Source organism: Falco punctatus (assembly GCF_963210335.1).
Source record: "Falco punctatus genome assembly, chromosome: 7".
NCBI classification, from domain to species: Eukaryota; Metazoa; Chordata; class Aves; order Falconiformes; family Falconidae; genus Falco; species Falco punctatus.
Genome location: NC_137587.1, coordinates 2641899 through 2667890, shown reverse-complemented (window position 1 = coordinate 2667890; position 25992 = coordinate 2641899). Strand labels below are relative to the sequence as shown.

Below are 25992 nucleotides of genomic sequence, written 5' to 3'. Positions count from 1 at the left end.
CTCAGGAATCCAAGTTTAAGGTATGAGTATAGATCCCCATCACCCACCGCGTCCATCTCCAGCTCCCTCATCAGCCACCGCCAGCCAGAGCGATTACCTCTCATTTGCAAAGGAAACTCTACCGGAGAGATGGAGTCGGCTGCAGTTATCCTTACCCATCCGGGGCTGGAAGAAGTGTCCCTAATCCTCTGCTTTTGTAATTGGAGAGTAGTCCTCATGCCAGAGCAGTGCAGATAATCCCAGCCCTCAGCACTGGAGACAGGACCGCAAGGCCCCCCTCTGAAACTGGGAACGAACGAGAAGAGCCCCCAAGCAGGCTTGTGCCCCGCAGAGCGGCGTGGCTGGGGACAGCTCAACACACAAAAAAACCCCAACCACCAAAACAATAGCCGATAAAAACATTTAGAAATCTGGAGGCTGCTGTGGTACCCACCGACAGCCATGTGACTACAAAGGGCAGGGCAGGGCTGCCGCTCCGGAGTGGGGCAGCAACAGCAGGCTGCCAGCTCCTGCCTCGCGCTTCCGAGCCTTTCTGGATCACCTGGGATGGCAGCAGGCTTTCTCCCTGTTGTACGTTACGCCGAATACCAATGCATGCCACAGAATAAGGGAGAAGGTCCCTCAGGACAAAGACCCTGTACCCAGCAGCTGTCCCAGAGGGATGTTGTGCAGGGAAGCAGGCAAGGACCTGGCTCGGCAGGGAACTCCCAAGAGACCCCCCCAGTTAGGACAGGCGCAGAAGCCTCGGGGCACAACCTCACCCACACTGCATGGGACATCACTGGTGCACCACATTCTTGCAGATGCAGCAGGAGACAGGAACTAAAACATCCATCTCTTTATTTCAATGGCAAGAAACAACAACATCCGAACAGTCCAAGTCAGAAAGCAACGGGAACACAGGCTCGTGCCAGGCCCTGGGCCTGCTGGAGCCGGCACCCTCACAGAGTTACAAAAATACAATCCTACAACAGCGTCTAGGAAACACAGACCCAGGTATTGCACAGAACCCCTGCCCTCAGCAGGCAGGGTGACCAACACCCCCTCCGCCTTCGCCGAAATACAAGCCAGGCTTGGAATTGCACAGCAACTCAGCTCACGCGCACACGGAGGGGCCAGGCAGGGAAGGGGACAGTGTGTCTCTCAACTACCTGTACAAAAACTATAAGGGAAGATACAAAACTGGGGAGAAAGAGGGAAGCTGGGGTTGTAAATGCCTCCGGGCCGGGCTGGGCATCCCAGCTGGCGAGGCAGCGGTTTGGACCTCTGAGAAGACGACAGTGCCTTGTCTGTTGGTGGTCTGTGAGCAGTGCTGATGGGAACTTCGGGTGCTGCTGGAGCATCCCAGCTCTGAAGACATCGGGGTGCTGTTGTTAACTGTCAATGCTGCCGCTGGCCCCTGGCCCCCTGCACTGCACCTCAGCTCCCCACCACAGCATGCCCCAGCCTCCAAGGGAAACGTGCCCCCCCCAGCCAAAAAACTTGAAGGGTATTCTGGTTCTTTGTCATCCTCATACCCTTTTTTTGGTGTTGGTATCAGGAGGGATTCAAATGACGCCACCCAGCACTGCCCAGCAGGCGCAGCTGGGTGTGAGGGCAGGTGGGACCATACATGCAGCAGTAGCACCCTCTCCTGGGACCCAAGCTGCAACCTGTTCCATGCCCACCGCCCACCCAAAGGTGCCAAGCAGGTCTGCAAGGCACAAAGCTGTGAGCTCTCCCCCTCTTCTGGCACCTCCTGATCCCAGACACTGCCAGTTCTGCAAAAGCCTTGCTGAAGGGCTGGCTCGATGCCTCTGCGCACACTCAGCACCCACAGCATCTGCAGGGGAGACGGGTCATGGTGCCTCGCGCCCCATGGCAAGGTGGCAGGTGAAATGCCATCCCATTGCAACTTGGGGCTGGAAGCCCTAATGCTCCCTAAGCATCCAAATCCCTCTTTCTGCTAAAACTGGAGAGGATGAGCTGGCATCCCATCCAGGGAGCTTGTGTCTGGGCTAGGTGCGCTCCCAAGTTTTCCCTGCAAAGCCCTGTGCCCACTTTGGGGGGACAGCAGGAGTCGGACTCAGAGGATGGATGTTGACAGGCTGGGGGGCATGGGAGGAACCCCTGACAGCAGCACTGCCCCCAGCACTGCTCCTCCAGCCCAGTGCAATATCTAGCATCAGCAGGGGGGGTTGAAGCGGGGAGGGCAGCCACGTTCAAGTCAGCATCTGGGAAATGTAACAGGCTCCACTGCAGCCACCGCCCAGGCCAAGCACAGCTCTCCACCACGGCTACGTGCTGCAGCAGGCTCGCGAAGAGATGCCCAGCAGTCACTGGGTGTGCAGGCTGCCCCATCCAGCCCTGCGAGAGAAGGGTGGTGCAAGGGCTCGGTAGCCTTCCTCCTTGCATCCCTGCCCTGGGCCAGGCTGCTGGCTGGCTGAGCACTAGAGCAACCGGGAGGGCAGCGGCTGCCCTGCTTCCAGCTGCACCAGTCCCAGATGCTCCAAGGAAAGCCTGGGTGTGCGAGGAAAGCCTGGGTGTGCAAGGGACTTCTCTTCTGCTGCAGAAAGCCCCCGCAGGGCAACACAGAGACTCAGGGCAGCCCCAAGCTGCTGGGAGGGAGGACGAGGCAGTAAGTCATGGTATTTTCCTTGTGGCAAAGTCTGAGGCTCACGGCCTCTGCCTGCACAGCCTGTGCCTCCCACAGCTGTGCCAGACAGGCGAGGAGGGACAGGACGAACCTAGCCAAGCGTCTAAAGGAGGGCACTTCTGGCAGGGGAGGGGCAAGCAACGATATCCCACAAGGATCATCGGTAGGAGCCTATGGAGAGGCAATGGCATCACTCCCGTGCACGAGGGTGACAAGGAGCTTCAGCCTGGCCTGCCCTGGCAGGTCTGCGGGATGGAGCCCATCCAGGGCAGGGAACGTGGTGGCCGAGGGGTGAAGGGAGACACAGACACAAAGAGCCAGGCTTCAAGTCCTAAATACCCACTGTCCTCATAAACAGAGTCCCAGCCCAGCCTGGGGCAGAACTCTGCTGTCTCCATCTCCTCCAGGGACCAGGTTGACATCTAGGGAGGGCTGAGCCAGACTCACAGCTCTGCCAGTTGGCATCGTCCTCTCCTCACCCTGCCCGAGCTGGCTTGGGCTAAGGCACGCCGAGCACTACACAGCCGTCTCCTGGTCCTCCCGCTGGATCATCTGGTAGTGCTGTCGGTTCTCGAGGTAGGCAGCTAAGTCAGGGTCGTTGGCTTTCTCAGCCCGGTGCTTGGGGGTGTCTCCCTGCATACGGGAAGCAAAAGATGTCAGAGTGCTGAGCACTACCTCAACGCTGCCTTGGCACCCAAAGGTGCCCCCAATTCCCCCATCAAAAAGGTGGCTGCAGCTGGGTCCAGCAGAACCCTGAGGCGGGTGGTAGCCAAATGCCCATGTGCTCACCACAGAGTGAAAGCGTGCTCCCGAGGAGCCTGACTGCTGCAGGGCTGGAAGCTGACCCCTGAGGGGCCATCAGCCCCGTGCACTGTCCAGGACCAAGACTGGCCCTGACTGTCACCCCTCGAGAGGAGACAAAGGTTGGTCCCCATGACCTGCTCCTACCTGGTGCTGGGGAGGCAGGCAGGAGAGGGTGAGGAATGAGGGGTATGTCTGGGGAATGCCCGGGAATACCAACCCCCCTTCCCTCGCAGCCTGGCCAGCGCTCCGGGCTCCCGGTGGAGGCTCACATTTCACCAGCTTATTGCAGCCATCTGGACTGTGTCCACTAATGAACTCCCGCACTCCATAAAAAGCAAATCTGTTAACAGCTCCCAGCTCCGTCTCCTCTCCCCCTTCCCTCCCCCTGGCTCCTCGCTCCTCCTCGCCAAGTGCCCGGGCTCTGCCGTGCCGCTCAGAAAGGCCACAGAAACCTGGCTCTGTGCCGCTGCCATTGAAAACCAGCCCCGGAAGGGATGCCCAGCCTGCCCGGCTGGTCCCCGGGTGCACAGTGGGATGCAGTGGGGTGCGGCGGGGTGCCGGGGCCGCCAGGGCAGCCCACAGCCATTATTTCTCCAGCAGGAACAATGGTCAGACATGCAGAACCTCTGCCGGGCTGGGATGCGGCTGTGGATAAAAGCCCACCCGTGCACAGCTGGAGAGGTGTGACGCGCAGAGAAATCCCCTCTTTCACACGCACACCCCACGACCGGGCATGCCCCGCAGGCGTTCCCCAGCACCCACAGAAGTGGGGGGACAGAGACCACTCTGTGCCGTGAGGCCGGCTCTCCTCAGGAGCCTCCTCCCCACAGCCCCCGAAAGCAAGCGCTCGTTGAACAAAGTGGAGGGAAAAAACCAGAGGAGGAATTGAGTTTCCTTCCCGTCCCCCCGCAGAAGCCTTGCTGCGAGGAGGCTGCCTGCCCGCAGCCCGAAACCAGAGCTGCCAGGGCCCCCTGCCCGGCTGGGCTCAGGCACGCCAGGCCATAAGGCTGGGTCTCCCTCACCGCTGCAGCGTGCACCGTCACCCCGCGCCCAACCCCTGCTACGGGTCTTGATGCTGGAGTTTCTAAGGAGGTGGGTTCCTGCCTGTGCAGGCAGGCTGTGATGGAGGCCCAGGTGAGGTCACCGCAGCGGCGCAGGGGGGTCCCCAGACAGCTACAAACCCGGACACGCGTTTGCACAGGCACGTGCAAGCCCCGTTCCCTGGGGCAGCCGTCGTGCCCGAGCAGGGCTGCCTTTCTTGCTGGCAGGTTGGGGGCTGCTCCCCTCCTTCAGGCAGATGAGGGGGCTGGGGGCAGAGAAAGGCTGTTGCCCCCAGGAGCTGCCCTCTCCCCTTGAGTCTCCAGCCCTGCTCCAGGAGCTGTGCAAGGACCGATAGCCAGGACCAAGGAGGAGCAACGGGGAGCCAGGATTGTCTGTACAGCACCTCCCCGGCAGCTGGCAATGGGACTGAGCACTGTCCGAAGTGGCCACCACGCTCCACCGGCCCCAGCAAGTTTGCACCCCTTGGCTGGGCTCCTACCCTGTGTCCCAAACCCACAGGCTGCACCTTCTTGGCCTGTTCTACACCTCCACCACCACAGCCCATGGCTACAAGCCTCCACCAGACAGATGTGACCACGTCCTCGCTGCCGCACGCCGGCCCTGGGAGCCTCCCGTACCAAAACAGAGCCTCAAGCCCCCTTCCCCGCGTGACCCCTCAGCCAGGGCTGGCACAACTCCCCAGCACCAAGGCACGTCTCAATGAACTCAGTGTGCCAGGGAAAGCGCTGCCACTGCCTCCTCCTGCCCCCCCAGCTTCACCCGCCAGGGAGCTCCCGGTGCCCCCCGCACGGCCGCCCGCAGGGGAGAGGGGGGAGCCCTGCAGCTGGGAGGGAGCTCCAAGCGAGAATGTCCTTGCTCTGACCCCGGCTGGTGGGAAGGGGGAGACAAGGATGAGACATTCCAGCCCCTAGCTTCTAATTTAATAAAACAACAGGGAGAGAGGCGCGGGGAGGAGAGGGATTTAACCCCTCTGCAGCTGGGCTCCGCTGGGCAAGCACGGGTGCTTCTCGTCAGCTCCTCTCTGGCTGGCAAAGACCCCATCCAAAGCACCCCTGCTCCGCTCTCCTGCCAGCCCGCTGGTCGTCCCCCCCCGCCCCCGAAAGCCCCACTGCCAGCCCCACTGCCAGCCCTCCCGTTGTCACCTGCAGGTCCGTCTTCATGAGCGAAGCCCCAGCCTCCACGATGTAGTGGCAGATAGTGCGCTGGCGTAAGGCTGCAGCCTGGTGCAAGCTGGTTTCACCGCTGGGGAGGAGAAAGCGGGAGATGTGAGGTGTGTGTCCCCCCCGAACAGGGACAAGCAGCACAGGTGGCAGCAAGGGACAGCAATTCCGAGGCAGCGGGAGCTGACCGTGGGTTGTGTGCTTGCGGCCAGGCAGCCCTGGCAGAGGAGGGGGTGCGACTGGGACAGTCAGACTTGGGGACAGTCAGTCCAGAGTGGGCTGGGAACCGTGGCCGGTTAATTAGAATGAGAGCAGCTGATTACGTGCCCAGATGACCGGGCACCTCACAGAAGGTCTGGCCAACAGGTAATGGAAGTCAGTCAGCAACTTACTTCTCCTCCTCCGTGGCGTCGAGGATTTCTGAAGGGGCTGTGGAGAGACAGACAGCGCAGGGCGGGTGAGAGCTGGCTGTGGGGCAGGGACAGACCCACCTGCTCCCCACCCCGCTCCCCACCTTTCCATAGGGGCTGCTGTTTTCATGCTGCCTGCAAAGGTCCTGCCTCCAAAGCACTCAGGCCAGCAACAGCATCCCAGCCCAGCTGAGCCCAGGGAGGAAGAGTTGTCATGGACTCATTACAGAAAAATATCGAAATCAAAACAAAGCAGCCTGTGTTTCAGTGGGAGCTGCCAAAAACAACAGGTCAGCTGCCCTGGAGGCAGAAGCAGGACACTGAGAAATGTTTCCCAGAGCCGTGCTGATCCCTGCCAGGATGCAGCAGCAGCCACAGGGGCAAGCTGGTACTGGCAGACAGATGCCAGGGAAAGCCTACATGCCAGAAGGATGGTGTAGCAAACCCAGAAGGAAGGGATCTAAGCCCAGGAGCACCCCTTCAGAGCAGAGGGTCAGGCTTTTTCAGCTGCCGGGCTCCTTTGCTGAGGGTGGCACTCCGGCCCCAGCTCACCGTTCTCAATGATGTATTTGACGATGTCTTTGCTCCCTGATTTGACGGCATGGTGAAGGACGGTCTGGCCCGAGGAGTCTCGCACCATCAAGTCTCTTCCAGCCCGGTGCAGCTCTTGGAACTGCAGGATGGCCAGATTGCTCAGGATGAGTTGTGTTTCCCCACTCCAAGCCCCAGGCCCTGGCATCATGTCCCCAGGTTGTGTGGATATTCGGGGCCTCGTGGGGAGCTTTGTCCAGCTCAGCCACACTGCCAAGTCCCTTCCCTCCACGTTCCCCAGGAGAGGAACAGGGCTTCTTGCCAGGAGCCTGCCCGGTTTCCAGCCATCCCTCCTGGAGGAAGGCCCTCGACAGGAGCTGCTCCAGGGCAATCACGGAGCGTGGCTGGCAGGGCTTCCCACAGCCCGCGGCGCACGCCAGCCTGCCCGGAGCCACCCCGGGCTGCTCATCGCAGTGGGCAGCGGGAATGCCTACCTTGCTAAAGTTGCCGCTCTTGGCAGCTTCTATCAGGTCATCTGCAAAGAAGGGAGATGGGCTGGGGTCAGAAAACTCCAGTAAGGCTGTTTATCTAATCCCAGAGCCAAGGGCTGGGCACCAGAGGCACGGAACAGTCAGCTGAGGGTCCAGCATGAGCTCACCCAGGTGCTAACGCCTTGGTTAGGTTGGTTTTACATGGCTCCTCCACCTTCGGGCATGTAAGGAACGAGCCAGGGGTAGGAGGGGAACACCACGTAGCTGGGGGCACAGCCAGACCTCAGCCCCAGGGAGAGGCATGTGCAGGGGGAGCAGCCTCTCTGCACGGGCAGGATGACTTGTGATGGGAGCAGATCTCCTGGGCATCAGCCAGCGGCCAGCCGAGACATCTCTCACCCATGACTCACTCACACTTCCAGGCACTGAGCTCTGCTCAAGCTCCAGGAAACTCTTTCCATTTGCTCAGCTCGGTGAGGCCCCTGACCTTGTGTTCCCACCTCCCCGCTTCCCACCAGCCACCTGGCAGAGACAGCCCCCACCTCAGCCCAGGGCGCTGGGCTCCAGGTCGGGGATTAACCCCTCGCCACATCATTTCCCGCACGGAGCAGCCGGGCAGGCGCCTGGCTGGGCTGCTCCACAAATCACTGTCAGGCCTCTGCTGCCCACCCCTGGGGTCACTGCAGGGCTCCCTGCTCCCACCCAGCACATGGGCGGCACGGCTCCTGCCTGCACACCCGGGAAAGGACAAGCCAAAAAATCCCCAAACGTGGTGGGGACCCAAAGCAGAGTGACCCGGGAGGGGATGTGACAGGACTCACCTCTGTGCGGGAGGCAGTGCTCAGGCTCAGCGCTGGAAGGGAAGAAGGAAACGTGTAACTAACCCTGCCAGCCCCAAGCTGCACGTCACCCCAAAGGGCACACAGCAGGGAGAGGGACGGCTGCGGAGAAGCCTGCCCATGGCACTCCTCCAGCAAGCAGGAGAGGCAGGCCGAGGGAGTTTGCTGCTCTTTCGGCCATGCCACCTGCTTCTTCCCTCATCTGTGTTCCTCCCCATCCCCACTCCCATTTCTGCCGCTGCTCCCAGCCCCATCGCTCACCCGTACCCGAGGCTGGCCTCAGCTGTGCTGAAAGACACCCACACTCTTTGCTCCATGGGCCAGGAGCTGGAGCTTGACCCCATGGCTGAGGCACCTGGTGGTGCCCCACTGCTTCCAGCACCGCTGGCAGAGGAACAGAGAAGACAGGATGGCATCTCAGCCCTTGGTCTAACTCAGCGCGGAATTCCTGCTCGCTCCAGGGAGCGCCCCTGGAATCTAGCCCCAGGGATCAATGCTGCGAAGCCAAGCCTGACTCTCCCATTGCTGCCCATCCTTCCTGAGGTCCAGCGTCCCCCTCATTCCAGACTCACCTGGGGGCAGGAGAGGAGGGTGGAGAGGAGGAAGAGGAAGGGAATGCAAAATGGTGCCCAGTGGGTGTGGCAGATGAGTCGACGAGGTCAGGCATGGCAGGAGAGGTGCTCACAGTCTGGGTGACCACTAGCTCTGGGTCCAGCACGTAGAGCTCATCCTGAGAGATCTCTGTCACATAGTTGAGGTGCTCCTGAAAGACACAAGTCAGCCCTCCTCAGAAGCAAGGCGTGCTCCTGCACAGCTCCGTCCCCTCACACCCCACGCCTCACAGCCCACCCACTCGCTCAGCAGAGCCGTGCCGGCCCAAAAATCCTGCAACCTGTGTGCAAGGGAAGCCTCCACATCCCCTTGTCCTTTTCAGGCTTCCTATCTCCTGCCAACTTAGCAGATGACCCATACACCTCATCTCCACATCCTCCTCTCCAGATTATTAGGGAAAGTATTTAATACTGGTTAAGATAACCCCCAGCTGGTGGGTCCCCTGGGCAGCCTTGCTGTGCTGCTATTCCTCACCTGCTCTGCTGCAGGGCCCTGCAGGCAGCTTCCCACCCAAGTCTCTGTGCTCCCACCCATGCTTCCCCCCCTTTTCCATAGGAACCTGGAGGCGCTGGGGCTGGTCCTGGGCCAGGTGTCACGCCACCCCTCAGGGGATGCCACAGGGCAGAGCAGCAGTGTAAGACCTGCAGGTCCCCAAGGCTAAAGCCTGCCTCTTGGTCTGCGTCAATGTGGGACGCCCAAACACCTTCCTGGCGGATGCTGAGGGGGATGACGGTGGAGGACGAGGCTGCACTCACCTGTGCGCGGTCTATCCTGTAGAACCGATCGGCCGTTGTGGCTGCAAGACAGGGACAGAATGAGACAGGGTGATTCTTGGCATGAGACAACAGAGACGGCCACTTCCCACCACTGAGTGATGGTGAACTATCCAGTAATTTCGTGAATCGCAAAAACGAACAGCACCCCCCTTCCCTTCAGGACCCTGCTCCTCTCTTTACCCACGAGGCAGCTCCTTACACCTACAGACCCCCATGCCCCTGCACAACATGCCTTTGCTTGCCGTCTCCCCCTCAGTGACTCCTGGCAGGGAGCCACAGGGAAGGCACCGACACGCCTAGCTGATGCTGTGGCCTTTCTGGGGACTTTCAGGTGCTCCAGCGTTAGCCCAAGCAGACGAAGCCCAGGGCTCCACTGTGCACATCTCAGCATTCACTCACACCGGGTGAGGAACCGCTCTGATTTAACGGGGTGCGCCTCTTGCACAGTGCTGGGAAATGGGGGCACTGGGAGGAGAGGGAGCTCAGCTCAGCTGACCTGACTGAGGAAGGTCCCACGGATGACTACAAGACCATGCCAGAGCTTGTGACTACCAGGCACAGCACAGCGTGCCACCACCAGCTGTAGATCCCAGCCCCTGTCTCCTAGGATGGCAGGAGAGCTTCAAACCAGCCCCCAGCCTGCTGCTGGCAGCAGCCTGTCCGACCGCATCCCCCTGCTCACTCCTCTTCTTCATCCCCCAGTGGGAGAGGAACTCCAACACCAGCGGAGCAAGCGGCTGTGCCGGAGCCAGACCCACGCAGCCACCACCCCTGGGGGAGCAGGGAAGGGCTGGGGACTTAGAGCATCACAAGGGCCAGCAGGACAGATACACAGTGCCAGGACAATCAGGTTCCCACGCAAGGTGGCATTTCCCCCGTGTCCTGCCAGGCTGCTGGTGCCTGCCCTTGCTGCAGTGGGACCCTTGGGGACCCAGGGAATTCTCTCCGCAAGCAGAGTGGGGACAGGCCAGAGCAGATGAGAGGAGTGAAAGAGCCGCGTTGATCCTGTCCTGGCTGGAGATTTACAGCCAGGGAGCTGCTGCTGAAGGTCTGTAACTCAGCCACTCGAATGAGCCTGTGCTGTCTTGAATGGAGCTCTGGCCTCTTTCCCGACACATCTTCCTGAGCCCAGAACCTGCTGCTGGGAGGGTGGCAGGGGGAGGAAAGCGGTGCTGGTACAGCAGTCCTGGCACAGACACCTGGCAGCAGCACCAGTGCAGGGCTGGAACCCCGAAGGGAGACGTTGCATCCTCTCCGCCTAGCACCGGGCTTCCCAGGCTCACACCCACGGCTGCGCTCTACGGGAACAAGTCAAGGAGACGAAGCGCCACCAGCAATCACTTCTCTCGGCCAGCTTCCAGGTATAGAGGCAGAGCTCCGGAGCCTTATGGTCAACAAAAGCGAAGGGGGAGGAGAAAGCTACTTTCAGCAGAAGCAGGACAAGGGAAGAAGCAGCATGGGGAGCCCAGCGGGGATGCTGCTCCCCACAGGGATGCTGCTCCCCACAGGGATGCTGATGCTGAGCCTGGCTGCCGGGTGCTGGAGCAGGGGGCCCCTGCCTGCACGACACAGGAGAGCGGCTCTGGCAGTCCCACCAAGCTGCCTTCAGCTCTGGGCAGGAGACCAGCAGATGCACCTCACCCCACCGGTGGTCAGCAGGCAGAGACAGCCTGGGGCAAAGCACTGCTGCACCGGGCGCGAAGACCCCAGCGGCCCAGGGTCCCAGCCTCACGTGGCTCTCAGTGGCTTGTCACCAAGGGGCTCTCCCCTCACCCCCCGAATTCATAGAATCATTGAGGTTGGAAAAGATCTTTAAGATCATGGAGTCCAACCGTACACCTAACGCTGCCCAGCCCACCACTAACCCGTGTCCCCAAGTGCCACATCTGTGCGGTTTCTGAACACCTCCAGGGATGGTGATGCCACCGCGTCCCTGGGCAGCCTGTCAGTGCCTGAGCACCCTGTCCATGAAGGAATTGTTCCCGGTACCCCACCTGAACCTCCCCTGGGGCAGCTGGAGCCCGTGTCCCCTTGTCCTGTCGCTTGTTCCCTGGGAGCAGAGACCCGACCCCCCCTGCCCACAGCCCCCTTCACCCTTCCATGACCCCACGCTGGCTGGGCCTGATCCCAGGCTGTCCCACACGTGCAGTGTGATGGCATCAGGACGAGCTGCTCCACAACCTTCCCAGCACCGAGGCCAGGCTGACAGGGCTGCAGTGCCCCGGATCCTCCTTCCAGCCCTTCCCGTAGACGGGCACCACGCTGGCTAACCCCCAGTCTGCTGGGAGCTCCCCAGTTGGCCAGGGCTCCGATAAATGGTGGGAAGTGGCTCGGAGAGCGCTGCCGCCAGCTCCCTCAGTACCCTCGGGTGGGTCCCATCCTGCCCCAGAGACCAGTGTGTGTCTCAGTGGTGTGGCAGGTCTCTGGCCATTTCCCCTCGGATTACAGGGGCTTCATTCTGCTCCCCGTCCCTGCCTTCCAGCGCAGGGGGCTGGGTACCCCCAGAACAGCTGCTGTTACTATTAAAGACTGAGGTGAAGAAGGCATCAGGTACCTCGGCCTTTTCCTCATCCCTTGTCACTGTGTTTCCCCCCACATGCAACAAAGGATGGAGATTCTCCTTAACCCTCCTTTTGTTGCCAACGTTTCATAGAACCATTTTTAACTGTCTTTTACGGCAGCAGCCAGAGTGAGTTCTAGCTGGGGTTTGGCTCTTCTAATTTTCTCCCTGCATAACCTCATGACATCCTTGTAGTCCTCCTGAGGTGCCTGCCCCTTCTTCCGAAGGTCAGAAACTCTCCTTTTTTCCCTGAGCTCCAGCCAAAGATCTCCGTTCAGCCAAGCCAGTCTTCTTCCCCGCCAGCTCGCCTTCCCACACATGGGGACAGCCTGCTCCTGTGCCTTTAACATCTTCTTGAAGGATGTCCAGCCTTCCTGGAGCCCTCGGCCCTTCACGCCTGCATCCCAAGGGCTCCTAAGCAGGCCAAAGTCTGTACTTCCAGAAGTCCAAGATAGCGGTTCTGCTGACCTTCCTCCTCACTCCTCCAAGAATTGAAAACTATCATTTCATGGTCACTAATGCCCCAGACGGCCTCCAACCATCACATCACCCACCAGTCCTTCTCTGTTCACAACAATGGGTCCAGCGGGTGCCTCCTCTCGCTGGCTCCCCCACCAGCTGTGTCAGGAAGGTCTCTTCCACCCACTCCAGGAACCTCCGAGCCCGTTTCCTCTCTGCTGTATTGTATTTCCAACAGACATCTGGGAAGTTGAAGTCCCCCAAGAGAACAAGGGCTAGTGATCATGAGACTTCTCCCAGCCACTTGCAGAGTATTTCATCTGCCTCTTCACCCTGGCTGGGTGGTCTGTAACAGACTCCCACCAGGATATCTGCCTTGTTGGCCATCCCCCTGACTCTTACCCATAAACACTCATCCCTACCGTCACCATCATTCAGCTCTAGGCAGTCAAGACGCTCCCTAACACACAGGGCTACCCCACCGCCTCTCCTTCCTTGCCTACCCCTTCTGTAGGGTTTGTAGCCATCCATTGCAGCACTCCACTTGTGCATGCGAACCCACCATGTTTCCGTGATGGCAACTACGTCCTAGTTTTCCTGCTGCACATTGGGTTCCAGCTCCTCCTGTGTGCTGCCCACGTTGAGGGCGCTGGCGTAGATGCACTTCATTTGGGCTATTGACCCCACCACCTTTCTGGGGGGAGAAGCCCTAGTTCCTACGTGACCATTCTCAGGTGCTTCCACGGTTTCCAATACATCGATAACCCTTGTGCCTTTGCTGCCACATGGATCTCCATCCCCTGCCTCCACTGAGACAGCAGACCGAAGCACCTCGCTAGCACGCCATCAGACACAGCCAGCACTCCCAGGGGAGGATGATACTCACAGTCCAGGAAGCACCACTTGGGTGACAGCTTCTGGGATGACAGTGTCTTTGGTTTGGCTCCATCTCCCTCCTGTATTTAAAAAAAAAAAAAAAAAAAAAAAAAAAAAAGAGGATTCAGTTGTGTCTCTTGGCCTCCCCATCTCTCCCCAGAGCATCCCCCCTGCTTTGGGAGGTCCTTGCAGACACGGAGGACCCCGGGCGCTTGGATGGAAAGGAGAACTTGAACACAGGCACAGCACACAGCGATGGGGAGCAGTCTGGGACAGGCTGGAGCCGACACACACCAGCTCACTCGAGAGGGGTGCCATGAGATGAGCCCACGAGACCACCACGGTGGACACACAGATGGGCCCGGGGGATGGAGCGAGGCCATACACACCTGGAAGAGCAGGCGCTCTAAAGCAGAGGGCTGCATAGGGAAATCCTGCAGAAAGGCAAGGTGTGCCATTACAGCCCTTATCTGGGCAGCCCCCCAGCCCCTCTTCTCTTGCCCACCAGAGTTGCTTAATGTGCTGCCACATCTGGCTTTACGCGCTGCCTGGCCAAGGTCCCTGCTTTGAGGCCAGAGCACAGCGGTTGCCCAAGGGGAGAGAAGAGGTAAACTGCAGGGTGACCGAGGAACACCAGCTCAATGCACAGCTTGAGAGGCGCAGGAGGATGCAGAGGCATCAGTCTACCAGGCTGACACCGCAGGGAAGTGTTACCCTCCGAGCCTGGGAGCTGCTAGCCACGTGCCTGCCTGCGTGTCTTCCCCAGTGCCTGGGCACAATGCAGGCAAGGGACAGGCATGCAGAGCAGGCAGAGTAAGGAGCAGATGCCAGCCTGGGCACGCAGCTCTGCAACTCAGCCCTGCAGGACCCCGTGCACACGCTGGATGGGATTCCCTCGGGCACAAGAGCCAGCTACCTGGGGACGGAGCACGGTCCCTTCAGTCTCCTGGGAGAAAACCAGACTGAGCAGCGCGGCACCAGGAGGAGCGCTGCAGGCTCAGAAGGCACGGCTCACCAGGAACAAGGGTTACAACAGCCCGTGTCTGGGTCATGGACACGCACTAGCACATTGGCAGCAGCACAATAGTTAGTACTTGCAAATTAAAGGAGTTGGAGGGGGGACAACTCTAGCCCAGGCACCTGGGGAGGGCAGAGCTGTGCTAGGAAACACGGAGCCCGCACAGGGTTGAAGGAACACAGCACAGCAAGCAAAGGGACAGACAAAAGGCCCTTTTGTGGGGGTGACAGGTCCCCACAGGCTTTTTCAACTTTCCCCTAATTTTTCTGGGTCGTTGACACCTGGAGAACAAGGTCTGAAGTGCAATGCTGAGAAAGAAGCTGCCAGAGAGCAGGGAGCAACAAGCCACCCAGCATGGGATCCTGCCTCCACCACATGGTGAAGGCAAACCATGACCCGCTACCAGAAGCGGGGTGTGCGGTGATGTGTGCAGTTCAAGGAGGCTCAGAAATGCCTCCCCTGAGCCCCCTCCATCCTCAGCATCCAGGCGTGACCACTTCCCATGCAGAGGCTCACCTCCTGCAGCCTCTCGATTTGGGTCCGGCACAACTCCAGATCGCTGTCTCCTGGAACCACGATGATCCCCAGCGGCACAGCTGCACGACAGGGCACAGACAGAGCTGAGGGAGCAGCCTGTGCCCCATCCCCAACACCTCACACAGCTTAGCCCAGGACGCTGCCAGACGCGGGGACGGTGGCTCCCACCCCTTGCTCACACAGCTGGTCACTCACAGGCTTCCTTGAGCTTTTCCTTGTCGTAGTGCAGCGCCTCGTAGTCACGCATGCTGATTCGGCTCACCCGGATCCGCAGCCGCTCGGGCACCGGCTGCTGGCTGCGGCGGGGGGAAGAAAAGGGACGGGATCAGAAAATGACAGCCCCCTTTCTCCTTATCCCACTCACCCCTCCAAAACAGGCAAGAAGACACAGTCTTCTGCACAGACTGGGCTGGGGAGCCGGGCACCAGCAGCTTCTCCAGCATCAGGGTCTGGTCGTACTTCTGTGACCCGATCCCTTCCCAGGCCCTCCTTGAGAGAGGATCAAAATGCCCGTGGGAATGATGCATCAGTCCTGTCCCTTCCCCCTCCACCCCTCCTGCCTTGAAGAGGAGGTGGCAGATTGATCCGAGGAACCTACTCATTGAGCAGAGGCATGGAGTTGCGCCGTTTGGTCTTCTGCACCATGTTGGCTTGGTTGCGCAGGGAGATGTGGATGCAGGAAGGCGCCAGCTTGCAGGGCTCTCCATCTACCTGCATGGGGATGGCCTTGGACGTGGTGAGAACCACCTGCCGGCACTGACACAGCCGCTCCCCATGGCCACCGACCTGCAAGGCAGCCTGTGGAAGGGTCCAGGGTGAGAGCAGAGCATGGACTGAGAGAGAGGTGGATGGGGGGAGCACCCATGCTCAGACAGACCCTGTAACCGAACCAAATTCTGAAGGTCTTGGGCCTCATCTCAGTGGGAATTGATCCACAGAGACTAGGGCATGACAGCACCTCAGCTAAATCTTGGAGAGCCGACACTGTCACACAGGCCAGCACTGCAGCTCCTCAGGAAAGGATCTGTGGAACTGCTGGGCTGGCTGGAGCCCGGTCACTGGGACCGGTCGCTCCCTCAGCTGCTAGCTACAACCAGCAACAGCACCCACTTCATTTAGGGCAGCAGAGCTGGGGATGGGTCTATGTGTCTAACGGCTGAGGGAACGGGGGATGTTTAGCCTGGAGAAAAGAAGGCTCAGGGGGGACCTCCTCACCCTCTATGACTACCTGAAAGGAGGCTGCAGCAAGGTGGGGGTCGGTCTCTTCTCCCAGGTAACAAGCAACAGGACAAGAGGAAACGGCCTCAAGTTGCAAGAGGGCAGCTTTAGATTTCATATGAGGAACAATTTCTTCACTGAGAGGGTGGTCAAGCATTGCAACAGGCTGCCCAGGGAGGTGGTGGAACCCCCATCCCTTGGAAGCGTTCAAAAAACACGTGGTGCTTAGGGACATGGGTTAGGGGTGGGCTTGGCAGTCCTGGGTTAGCTGTTGGACTCAATGGTCTTAAAGGTCTTTTCCATCCTAAATGATTCTACGGTTCTATGACTCACCAGGGATGTCATGGTGAAGCCGATAACTTCAATGCAGCCATCATCATGGCGCTGCGGCTCGAAGTCGTGGTGCTCCCCGGGGTTGCCCCAGGGCATGGTGCCCGCACAGTACCTGTGAGGGGATGGTGCATGATGCATGGACAGGCACCCCAAACCCCGGCAGGAATCTGTGGCCATGGGGGTGAGGTGCCCAGCACACAAGGGCAGGTCCTGGAGCTGCTCACCTGGGGATATTCAGAAAGACCAGGCACTGGGGCTTCAGGTCCTGGATCTTGGAGGTCAGGTCTGTCCCATCACACTGGAGACAACACAGGGGCATTCAGGCTGCTGTAAGGGGGGGCCTGGCCCACCCTACCTGCTTGGCCTCCCCCCTCTGCTCCCTACAGCAACTGTCCTGCAAGGCAGGGGAAGCCGATGCTCCCGGGAACACATCCTCTCCCCACCCTGAGAGACTCAGTGTGCCAAGGGACTGCTCCTCCTGCCTCCCCAGCTCACCCCCCTCCCCGGCCCACGGCACCCCTGCACACTCACAACCAGCTTGACGTGCTTTGCCAAGTCTTTGGAGCTGCCAGTGAGGAAGTCAGAGAAGGCCGTCTGCCAAGGTAAGAGACAGTGTTAGTGCCCAGATGCTCACCAACGCGAGCAGCCAGGAAGCCTTGCCACCGACCATCGGACCTCAGCTGCTGCAAGCAGCAAATCCTCGCCCGCTGCCAGAAGCCCTCTCCATTCCTGCCCCATTCCGCTTGCTGTGGTGCCTACCAAAATCTTGGGGCACCTTCAGTAACACGTCCCAGTATTCCCTTGCCAGCCCGGTCCTGGCTTTCGGGAAGAGCTGGCAAGGTGGGTCTCCTCCTGCGAGAGGCTCAAGTCATGAGGGACAAATTCAGCCTCAAGCTACAACGAAGCACCATAAACCAGAGCTGGTGTGACACCACCTAGAGATGCGACCCTGCCTAGAGACACCACGAGACAGCATGGCTCACAGCCTTTAGGGTCCCCGCCGGGTCTAACCGTACAGAGAGGAGGGGAGACAAGCAGGAGAGATGTGAGATGGTGCAGAGCGGCACTGGCCCTTTAGTACCGCTCAGATACCAGCCACCCAGCCCCCTGGTCAGGGAGGTGTACGGAGGATGGGGAGAAGGATGAACAAAGCCAACACTGAGAAAGCTCCAGAGGTGAGACATGGGAGGCTGGCATAGTCTGCCAGGGAGCTCTAACTGGCCCAGGGTATAAAATAAAAGACCAAAGTGGTGTGAGGGCTCTACGGAAAGGCTTCCCGTTCCGCTGCAGGGTGGACAGCCGGCCTCCCCACAGCTCCGGGGAGGTCCTGCCTGGGTGACCGTCTCTGAGCCAGAGAACAAGAACAATAGTGGCAGGAGATCAAGACAGCAACTGTGGCGCAGGCCAGGGAGCAAGCTGTACTGCCAGCAGCGCCTGCAGCCAAAGGGGAGCTGCGACTCCAGGGCTGCAGCCTTTCTCCAGCAACTCTCCAGCTTTGAGGGGCTCAGCCTGAGCGCACGTGAAGGGCTGTGTAACTCGGATGGGTGAGTTCAGGGTGCGGACGAGCAGGTAGGGCCGTGCCCATGCTCCAGCTGACGCCAAGGCTGCTATGGAGGCATGCCCAGATATCCTCCACACACTCACCCCAGCATAGAACATTTTATTCCGAAACCGGCTGTTGAACTTCTCCGGGTTGGCCTCTAGGGAAAGGAGGAAAAAAAGCCCGGGTCATTGGCCTGCACATGGAAATATTCAATTTGCCAGCCCTCCCCAGACACCACTCTCCAGGCAGCCTCGCCAGGAGGCAGCCCCCGGCTCTCTTCCCACGCAGGCACGCTGCTTCCCCCTCCGCAGCCACCACCTGCTCCTCAGCTTCCACCTCCAGCCCTGCCCCTGGGGCAATCCTCGTGTGTTCTTTCCCGAGGAATGGGATGTTTTACAGCCCACCGCTGGGGCACCCCCTCACCGGCAGACCCTGCCCAAGCCCTGCCACCCCCCTGCCACACCTCGGGATTCGTGGAACTCCAGTGTCACCCGCGCATCAAAGCCGAGGCTGAAGTAGTTATTGAAGACATCTAAAGGGAGCTGAAACGGCAAGGAGGAATAAGGATGAGGTTGCCAGCATGTGGCCCCAGCGAAGACGAGGTCAGGCTACCCTGACCCCATGTACGGGGCTCAAGGCCGAGGGAACCCACTTGCCTTCCCCCCGCCCCATGAAAAGACAGAGGTCACCAGCCTGAGATGACGGGCTGGCCCCTGGCTCCTGGGGGTAAAGGCTGTGGCCCAAGGGGACAGCCTCTGCTCTCCAAGATACCTGCCGTCATCCTTATCTCTGCTAAAGAAACAGCCTCAGAGGGGACTGGGCTTATACCTGTTGCCAGCTGTGGTTAAAACCTCTGGTGGGCATTTAGTTCTGATCTCTGCACCCTCACCATGAGTGCTGTGGGTCAGAGCCATGTGGGGAGGAGTGGTGTTGGAGCAAGGGGGGGGGGGGGGGGAACACAGCCCAACGCTGTAACCCTCGGTGCTCGGGCTGCCTGAGCCAGGGGGAGGCAAGGAGAGCGCAGCCCCCCGGCACAGAGCAAACACAGAGGAGGTGTCCCACCTTGTCAGCGGCCGCCTCATCCTTTTCCTCAGGGTTTGCCTCAGGGTTTGGCTCCACATGGAGGTTCCAGCGATCAAGCTGCACAATGTTCCCATCTTCCACGTGTGACAGGATCTTGGAGAGAGGCTCATCCGTGTAACCCTGGTGAAGAGCAGGACTCGGTGAGCCTCCTACCTGCCTCCCCGAGACATGCCTCCGAGACTGGGCTCTGGGATGACATCCCAGAGCAAAAGATACGGAAAAGATCGATCATACTTGAATGCACAGCAATGTGGGACTTTAAATTTAAAACAAATCTTCTAAAAATCTCCCCAAATTTGAAATAATGATTGATTTTGCTAATGTCCTAAAATCTAATGCAGAATAATTCAAATGCCAGAAGAACAGTAATGTCCAAGTAGCGCTTATTTGTTGGTGTGTATTTAGGGAAAGTCAAAGCACCCAACCCATGCAAATCCCCACCCACGTGTCTGGAAGCAGAGTCGAAGTGCTCAGCCCTGCTCCTGTCAGCAGCGGGCTCTTGTGCCCGTCACTTACCCCACCCCAGTTCAGTGTCCTGGCCAAGTCATTCCCTGTCCCCAAAGGTAGGATGGCCACAGGAGGAGGTGGGTTGAGGCGTAACTGGTCCAGAATGGAGAGTATCCAGCCCACCTGCTCAAGCAAGAGAGCGCAAAGGAACAGTTGGTTACTCAGGGACTGGGAGGGGGAGGGGACTCGGAGCACTGGTGATGGCAGAGGGGCAGAGATGGGGTCCCCTTAGCCACCACTGAAGCTATTCACAGTCTTTACTGCTCCAAACAGGTGCTGTGGGAGATACCAGCAATCCCAGTGAGGACACCTGGTCTCCAAAAGGGCTACAAATCCAGCTGTGCCACAGCCTAGCACTCCCTGGAGCAGTGCATGAGGGGACCCACAGCACCCAGTGCCACCAGCTGTACCACAGACACAGCGCATGCATTGTGCCCCGATCTGGATGGCAGCGAGGAGGGTTGCTGCCGGCGCTGGAAAAGCCTGGGGGACTCACCGTGCCATCTCCCCCGCACGCCAGGATCCGGAGGTTGTGGACCTTGCGGTACAGCTCCAGCCTGCAGGGAACAGGGAGGGTGAGGAGGGGAGAGGCACCGACGGTGTCCAGCAGCGGCCACAGGGGTCCCTGTCCTCACAGAGTCACAAAGCCGCGTGTGTGTGTCCCTCCCCATCGCCACAGCAGCTCGCAGCCGTGGGCCAGCCACGCAACGCTGGCTTCACCAGCTCTTGCTGAGGAAGAGTGGCACGTCCACGGTCTGTGCACACACAGATACACAGAAATGCAGCAAGCAGAGGAGGAGGCTCGCGTGACAGTATTTGAGCACAACGAACTAGGTCTGGGAACCTCACCCCACAGCTGGTCCCTTCTCCACTAGCTTTACATTAGAGCAGCCCTCCAGCAGGGAGCACTGACTGACCACGAGGCATCCCCGAGAGGCCTCCCAGGGCTGACCTCGCTGGAGGTCTCTGCACAAGGCAGCTACGGAGCATCAAGCCTCTGCCAGCTGTGGGAAGAGCTCCAGGGAGGAATCTCTGGGGCAGGGATGGGGGAGAGGAGGGTGCTGCCCCATCGGTACTCACGCCTCCTTGGGTCCACCCTGGCTGAGGTCAAAAACTTGCCGTGGGTTGAGATACCACATGAAGGATTGGATGATCTTGGCTCCCTATGGGGAGAGGAAAGACTTCAGGTAACAGGGAGTTCCCAGACAGCAGAAGGCGGCATCTGGTCCTGGGGACAGGCCAAGATGACGGCGTTCTGGGGGACCCAGGCAAAGCCTGACCAAGGTGGCAACGGCCAGGCAGCAAACTGGTGTTGCAGGGGTCTCCTTGCCTCTTCTGCAGCTGAGGCATCACCCAGGCTATGATGAGACCTCAGCAGCCAAACAGCAATGCCCTCACAGAGCCACCTTCTCGCGGAGATGCAGGACAAGGCCATACCTGATTCCCACCGCTCTTGGGGTTCACAAACACCAGCAAGGGCTTCATGAGAGGAGCTGGCAGGGGCTTGATGACAAAGGGTTTCCACCTCCCTTCCTGCAAGAGGTGTCACAGGTCCTTCCACAAACGCGGGCAAACGCAAACTCCCACCTCCAGCCCAGCCCTAACATCACACAGGTCTTACATCCCGTAAGTCTTACAGCTGGGATCTGCCCTGCCAGCAGGCACTCTCCCTCCGTGTCCACCTTCGCACAGACCCAGCAAAGCCCCCTTGTTCCTAGTCATGCTCCTCACTGCCCAGTCCCTCCGCTCTCCTGAGACAAGGTTATTCCCTGTACCCTCATCTCTTACCTCGGCCCCCTTCTTGCTGGATTTCCGCTTGAATGATGTCCTCTTCTTCTTCTTACTAGATTTCAGTGGGTTCTAGAGATAAAAGAAACAAACCCCAAAACGGCATGAGGAGCTGCTGGGCAAGCAGGAGCCGTGAAGGAGCCGGGAGAGCTGAGGTGACTCACCTGGGGCCGCCGGACCCGCAGAATCCAGGTGGGAGGAACGACGACAGCAGCGTGAGCACCCAGCGAGCAGGGCTCTTCGATGTGTTGCAGCATAAAACACGACACTTTGCTGTGATACTGGGGAAGGAGAAGGAGGGCAGAAAACTCAGGGGCTCAGTTTGCTGGGGACAGCCACCTTCTCCTCCTCCCAGCCTCCCCAGGCCAGCGCAGGGAGTGCCGGAGGAAACCATACAGGAACTTTGCAATGGGAAGGCAAGGAGGAGAAAGCTTCTCGGAGGAGCTTGCAGCCACCGTGGTACGGTGCTCCCAGTAAGAGCAGCTGCGGAGGGCAGGCTGCGGGGGAGCAGCCTGGGTTGTCCCAGCAGAAAGCCGAGGTCAGCAGCTGCAGAACAGGCTGCTAAGACATTCAATGGGGGCTTTGCTCACCGCTTGCTTGCACCACGAACAGCTGATGGCTACAATCTCTTTACTGTGGAAGGCAAACTTCTGCTGGAAACCCTGTGGAGGGAAGGACAAGAGGCTCAGGGAATTCCCTTCCAGCTTTCTACCATCCAACAGGACTTCCTCACCACTAGGAGAGACGCGTGGCGGCAGCCAGAGGCCTCCGGATCCCTGTCGGATAGCTCCAGCCCCCAGCGCGGCACCAGGGAGGCCACTGAGCTCTCAGGGGTGTCCCTATTGCTCAAGGAAAGCACGTCTTGAAAACAGTTCCCTCCAGGATCAATTAGGCCCAGGGGGAAAATAAATCCACGTGGGAAGCACTTATTTAGTGCTTCACTGTGCAAAACAGGGCACGCGCCCTGGTTTTGCTGTAGGCTGCTGCTGCCAGACAGGAATGGTGGGATGTCCCCGGTCCCCAGCCCTGTTCTTGTCTCTGGTTTGACCTTAGCTTTCCTTCAGGCTGAGAAAAAACCCCAAGATGCCCTCTCACCTTGCCACACTGCCGGCACTTCCCTTCTTGCCGCCTCCGGTGTACCCAGTGATGCCGGACAACGATGGGCTAAAGGGAAAAGAAAAAAAGAAAAAAAGAAAATAAAGCAAATGAAATGCCCGGTGTGTGAGGAAACGCAGGAAGAGGCAGGAGTAACGGACCCAGGCCAGCCAGGGTCTCTGCTCTTACAGCAAGCCCACCTCAGCAGCACCAGCCACAGCCCTTGGGGAGAAGGCAGAGCCAGAGAATCGGGAGGCAAGAGGCCAAATTAAGGTGCTCAGAGAACAGGGCACTAAAACCAGAGAAGCAAGGAAGGAGGGGAGTGGAACTGAAGACCGAGAATCGCACAAAGCAAACCCAAGGCAGAGCGGGCAAGCGGCAGCGCAGAGAGTGACTCTGGCCATAAACCGCAGCTCCATCCCTTCACGTCTCTGCCCAGATGCCCCCAGCACCAGGTGAAAAAGGTACTGGTGGAAGGTGTGAAAATCCCCAGGGGGACACAGTTTGTGCCTGTGGCAAGAAGACGGAAGGGCTCAGCAGCTCCAAAGCCCCCCACATCCCCACCACCCTGCTCCTCGCCCCAGGTGCTGCCAGCCTGCCTCAGCCCCTGCCTGCGGGCTCACGGTGGGCACGGCGGGCTGGGACCCGCAGCGGGGACTGCAAAGGGGTCCAGAGTTTTTCCATTAAGTACCTCCCAGGCCTGGGCTGGGAACAGCACTGCAGGGAGGGCAGCACAGAGAGAAGAGGGCGAGCGAGTCCTCAGCCCAGCACGGCAGAGCTCAACGCCCGGCTCGTGACAGCTCGTGGGACCGTGACAATGACAGAGGCAGAAGAAACTGGCCGGTCTGGCTCGGCTCCAGCGCCGCCTGCTCTGCACGCAGCACACGGCAGAGGACAGAGAGCCCCGCCGGCTTCGGCAGACGTTAATCCAGTGGGAGCAGAAGCGGGGCTGTACCCTGAGCTCAGCTCTGGGTCCCAGCAGGCACATCTAGGGAAAGGGCTGACCCCAAAGGCGATCCCTGGTGGCACAAAGGCCAGGACAGCACCTTTCTAGGGACACAGGAGGGAAAAGCCCTTGGAGGAACCGAGTAGTATTAGAAAGACAGGATGGAGGAGCAGGGTTTGTGAGAAAAAGGAGGAAAATCATCTGTTTTTCTGGAAAACCAGGGAAGGGGAGGGAGAGAAAATCTGTAGAGGCTGGAGAGGAGAAAAAAAGATTGAGTGGAGGCAGAGAGTTGTCAGCAGAGCCCAAAAAGTAAGTGAAAGACAAATAAAGGAGCTGTGCTAGGAGCGATGTGGGAAGGAGGCATGGCAGGAGAAGCCAAGGATGAAAGGAAGGTTTAAAACGATGCTGAAAGCTTCACCTTGCCAGGTTGCCCTGGCACTTCTGAGCAGGCAGCCCTGTGTTCGACTACCTTTCCCCTACTGCGGCTGCTGTGCCAGTACCAACGCGGTGGGGGGACAGCAGCTGTGTTACCAAAGGGGCCTGCGACCGAGCCCCCCGTGCTCCCGGCACAGCGCTGCGTGGGCTGCGCTGGCTGCACAGGCTGCGGGGTGAAGCATGAGGGGCTGGATGCTTGCACCAGCACAGCTCAGCAGACAGGTCCCAGGCCACCGCTTACACCCAGTACATTAAAACATGGGCTAAAGGGGCCCTGTAGCACCTCTGTGGGCACCTTCCACTGCTACCTGGAGTACCTGTGGCAGCCGAGTCAGGGCTGAGTGATAAAGCCAGGAGTGAGCCCCTACCGCTTCCTTCCAAATTGTGGGGGACTTGAGGACCTGCTGCTTGCCACAGCCTCCTCTGTGCGCCTGGGGATCAGCACAAGGGGGAAACTCTCTCCCAGAAAACAGTTTGCAGGTTCCCCCCGTGCAGATGCAGGTGCTTTAGAACAGGCAAACCAGAAGATGCTCTGCATTTGCCACCCGCGAGCTCCTCACTCCCCGTCTGCGCTGCTGCCTTGCGAAGAAACATCCCTCCCACCGTGCTGCTCCCTTGGAGCCAGGACGCGACACGATGGGGCAACGTGCTGGCAGCATCCGATGTCTCTGCCACCAAAATGGAAAGAGCGAGGCAGGATGCGGGCAGCGTCTGAGGCACAACTCTCACCTCCCGTACGTTCCGGGATCCTGACTCCCTGAAGGAAGGTTTGCAGCGGAAATTTATCTGTAGATTGAACACAGGTGAAAGCAATCAGTAAAACCATCACATCTGAAGGAAACCTACCAGAGTTTATTTTACTTCAGCAGGCCCTGGAGATGTTTGCTGCTTGCCACTAAACCTCTCACATATTTCTGTTACTGAACAAAACGGGGCCTGGGGTCCCAATCACGGCACTAGATGCTCCTTTTGGTACTGTCTCCTCAGAAGACCCCTCTTGGCAATGACACATTGCAGTTCCCCAGTCTTCTTGTGTTTCTCTACTCAAGAGGAAGGGCTGCCCAGGAAAAGGCTGTTACAGCTTTCCCAGCCACAGAGAGGGCATAACACTTTTCTCTACTCACTTTCTCCAGCTGTTCGATGCAGGGTGTATGCACTACGATCTTGCAGGCTGCACACTTACGCCGGGAGAGAGGTTTTTGCTGGAGGATGAGAAAAGGGGAGGAAAAACACGCATGTGACTAGCAGCATTCAGAGCCCAGCAATCTGCCTTCCATCACACCTCTTCCATATATTTCAGGACGCAGAACAAGTCCTACAGGAAAGGTAGACACAACCTACACTCCTTGCAAGGGAAGGGATCTAAGCGTGTGCCTAGAGCGGATGCTCTCAAGTCTGGGATGGAGCGGGGAGGTGCTCTCCCGCTGTCCTGTCCTGCAGTCCCTGGCCTCTTCTGACAGTGCCTGAGAGCAGGATGGATGGAAGCTGGTCTGGGAGGCACCTGGAGGGCTCCCATGGCAAGCCCCACGGGCAGGCACAGGATGGCACCAGTGCTCTGTGTCCTGCACCACCAGCAGGATGGAGCCTGCCAGCTGGGAGGGAGGACTACAACGACCCCCTGCAACAGTGCTGCCTGCAGGGCCAGGAGGCAGCAGGCCTGGATCTCCAGTGCTCAGTTTTCTCCTCTATTGAAAGGTCTTGGATTCAGACTGTCCCTCTAAGGGCGTGGGACCTCAACAGCCTCCCCCTGGAAAATCATCGCATCACCTCCGGGCGAGCGGCAGCTCCACGTCAGGTTCCCATTGTGAACTGAGCACTGGCACTGGCAGAAACTGGGGGCACAGCCATCCAGCCCGCAGAGGCAGGATGGACAAGCTCCCCACCCTGGTACCCCCCCCAGCCCCCCACACATCACGGCTGTCACGGTCTCCCCAAGTGGCAGCACAGCCCGCATCCGCAGGTGACCCCAGGTGACTCACCAGCAGCTTTGCCATACAGTTCTGCTCCCCAACGTAGCAGAAGTCCCCAGAGACATTGGTCTCAAACCAGATGTGCTCCCCATAGACCGCAGTCTCCTGAAAGGCACAAGACAACACGTTTCTCTGAGAGCACCCCCCAAGATGGGCATCTGAGCCCCTAAAATGCTTTGTACAAGGGAAAAGATACTGGACAGTGCTGCGGGGTGGGAAGTTGGAGCTAAGTACCAGCCAGGAGACAAGATGCACAGAACAACCAGGGCCAACATCTGGACAGAGGGAACCTCACGAAGCTGCT

At 59.2% G+C, this 25992-nt stretch overlaps 1 protein-coding gene across 4 annotated transcripts in view; it reads right to left on the bottom strand.

The window, feature by feature from the left end:
- Window positions 1–823: 823 nt before the first annotated feature.
- The window catches only part of DGKZ (diacylglycerol kinase zeta), a 48002-nt gene continuing 22833 nt past the window's right edge, over window positions 824–25992 (bottom strand). For 3 of the 4 annotated variants that reach the window (XM_080395714.1, XM_080395713.1, XM_080395712.1), the window contains 29 exons: window positions 25698–25793; window positions 24843–24920; window positions 24448–24504; window positions 22338–22406; window positions 21833–21904; window positions 21407–21523; window positions 21243–21314; window positions 20892–20987; window positions 20535–20617; window positions 19951–20011; window positions 19464–19577; window positions 18927–19067; window positions 18328–18406; window positions 17966–18021; window positions 16853–16915; window positions 16546–16619; window positions 16322–16433; window positions 15369–15568; window positions 14966–15066; window positions 14750–14829; window positions 13226–13295; window positions 9300–9340; window positions 8505–8695; window positions 7915–7946; window positions 7097–7137; window positions 6624–6744; window positions 6054–6090; window positions 5644–5743; window positions 824–3268 (listed from right to left, as the gene is read on the bottom strand). In XM_080395714.1, coding sequence (XP_080251840.1) covers window positions 3152–3268; window positions 5644–5743; window positions 6054–6090; window positions 6624–6744; window positions 7097–7137; window positions 7915–7946; window positions 8505–8695; window positions 9300–9340; window positions 13226–13295; window positions 14750–14829; window positions 14966–15066; window positions 15369–15568; window positions 16322–16433; window positions 16546–16619; window positions 16853–16915; window positions 17966–18021; window positions 18328–18406; window positions 18927–19067; window positions 19464–19577; window positions 19951–20011; window positions 20535–20617; window positions 20892–20987; window positions 21243–21314; window positions 21407–21523; window positions 21833–21904; window positions 22338–22406; window positions 24448–24504; window positions 24843–24920; window positions 25698–25793 — 2571 coding nt within the window. In that variant the 3' untranslated portion in view covers window positions 824–3151. Of the gene's footprint in view, window positions 3269–5643; window positions 5744–6053; window positions 6091–6623; window positions 6745–7096; window positions 7138–7914; window positions 7947–8504; window positions 8696–9299; window positions 9341–13225; window positions 13296–13604; window positions 13650–14749; window positions 14830–14965; window positions 15067–15368; window positions 15569–16321; window positions 16434–16545; window positions 16620–16852; window positions 16916–17965; window positions 18022–18327; window positions 18407–18926; window positions 19068–19463; window positions 19578–19950; window positions 20012–20534; window positions 20618–20891; window positions 20988–21242; window positions 21315–21406; window positions 21524–21832; window positions 21905–22337; window positions 22407–24447; window positions 24505–24842; window positions 24921–25697; window positions 25794–25992 lie in introns of all 4 variants that reach the window. The other variant, XM_080395715.1, reaches the window with a different exon arrangement.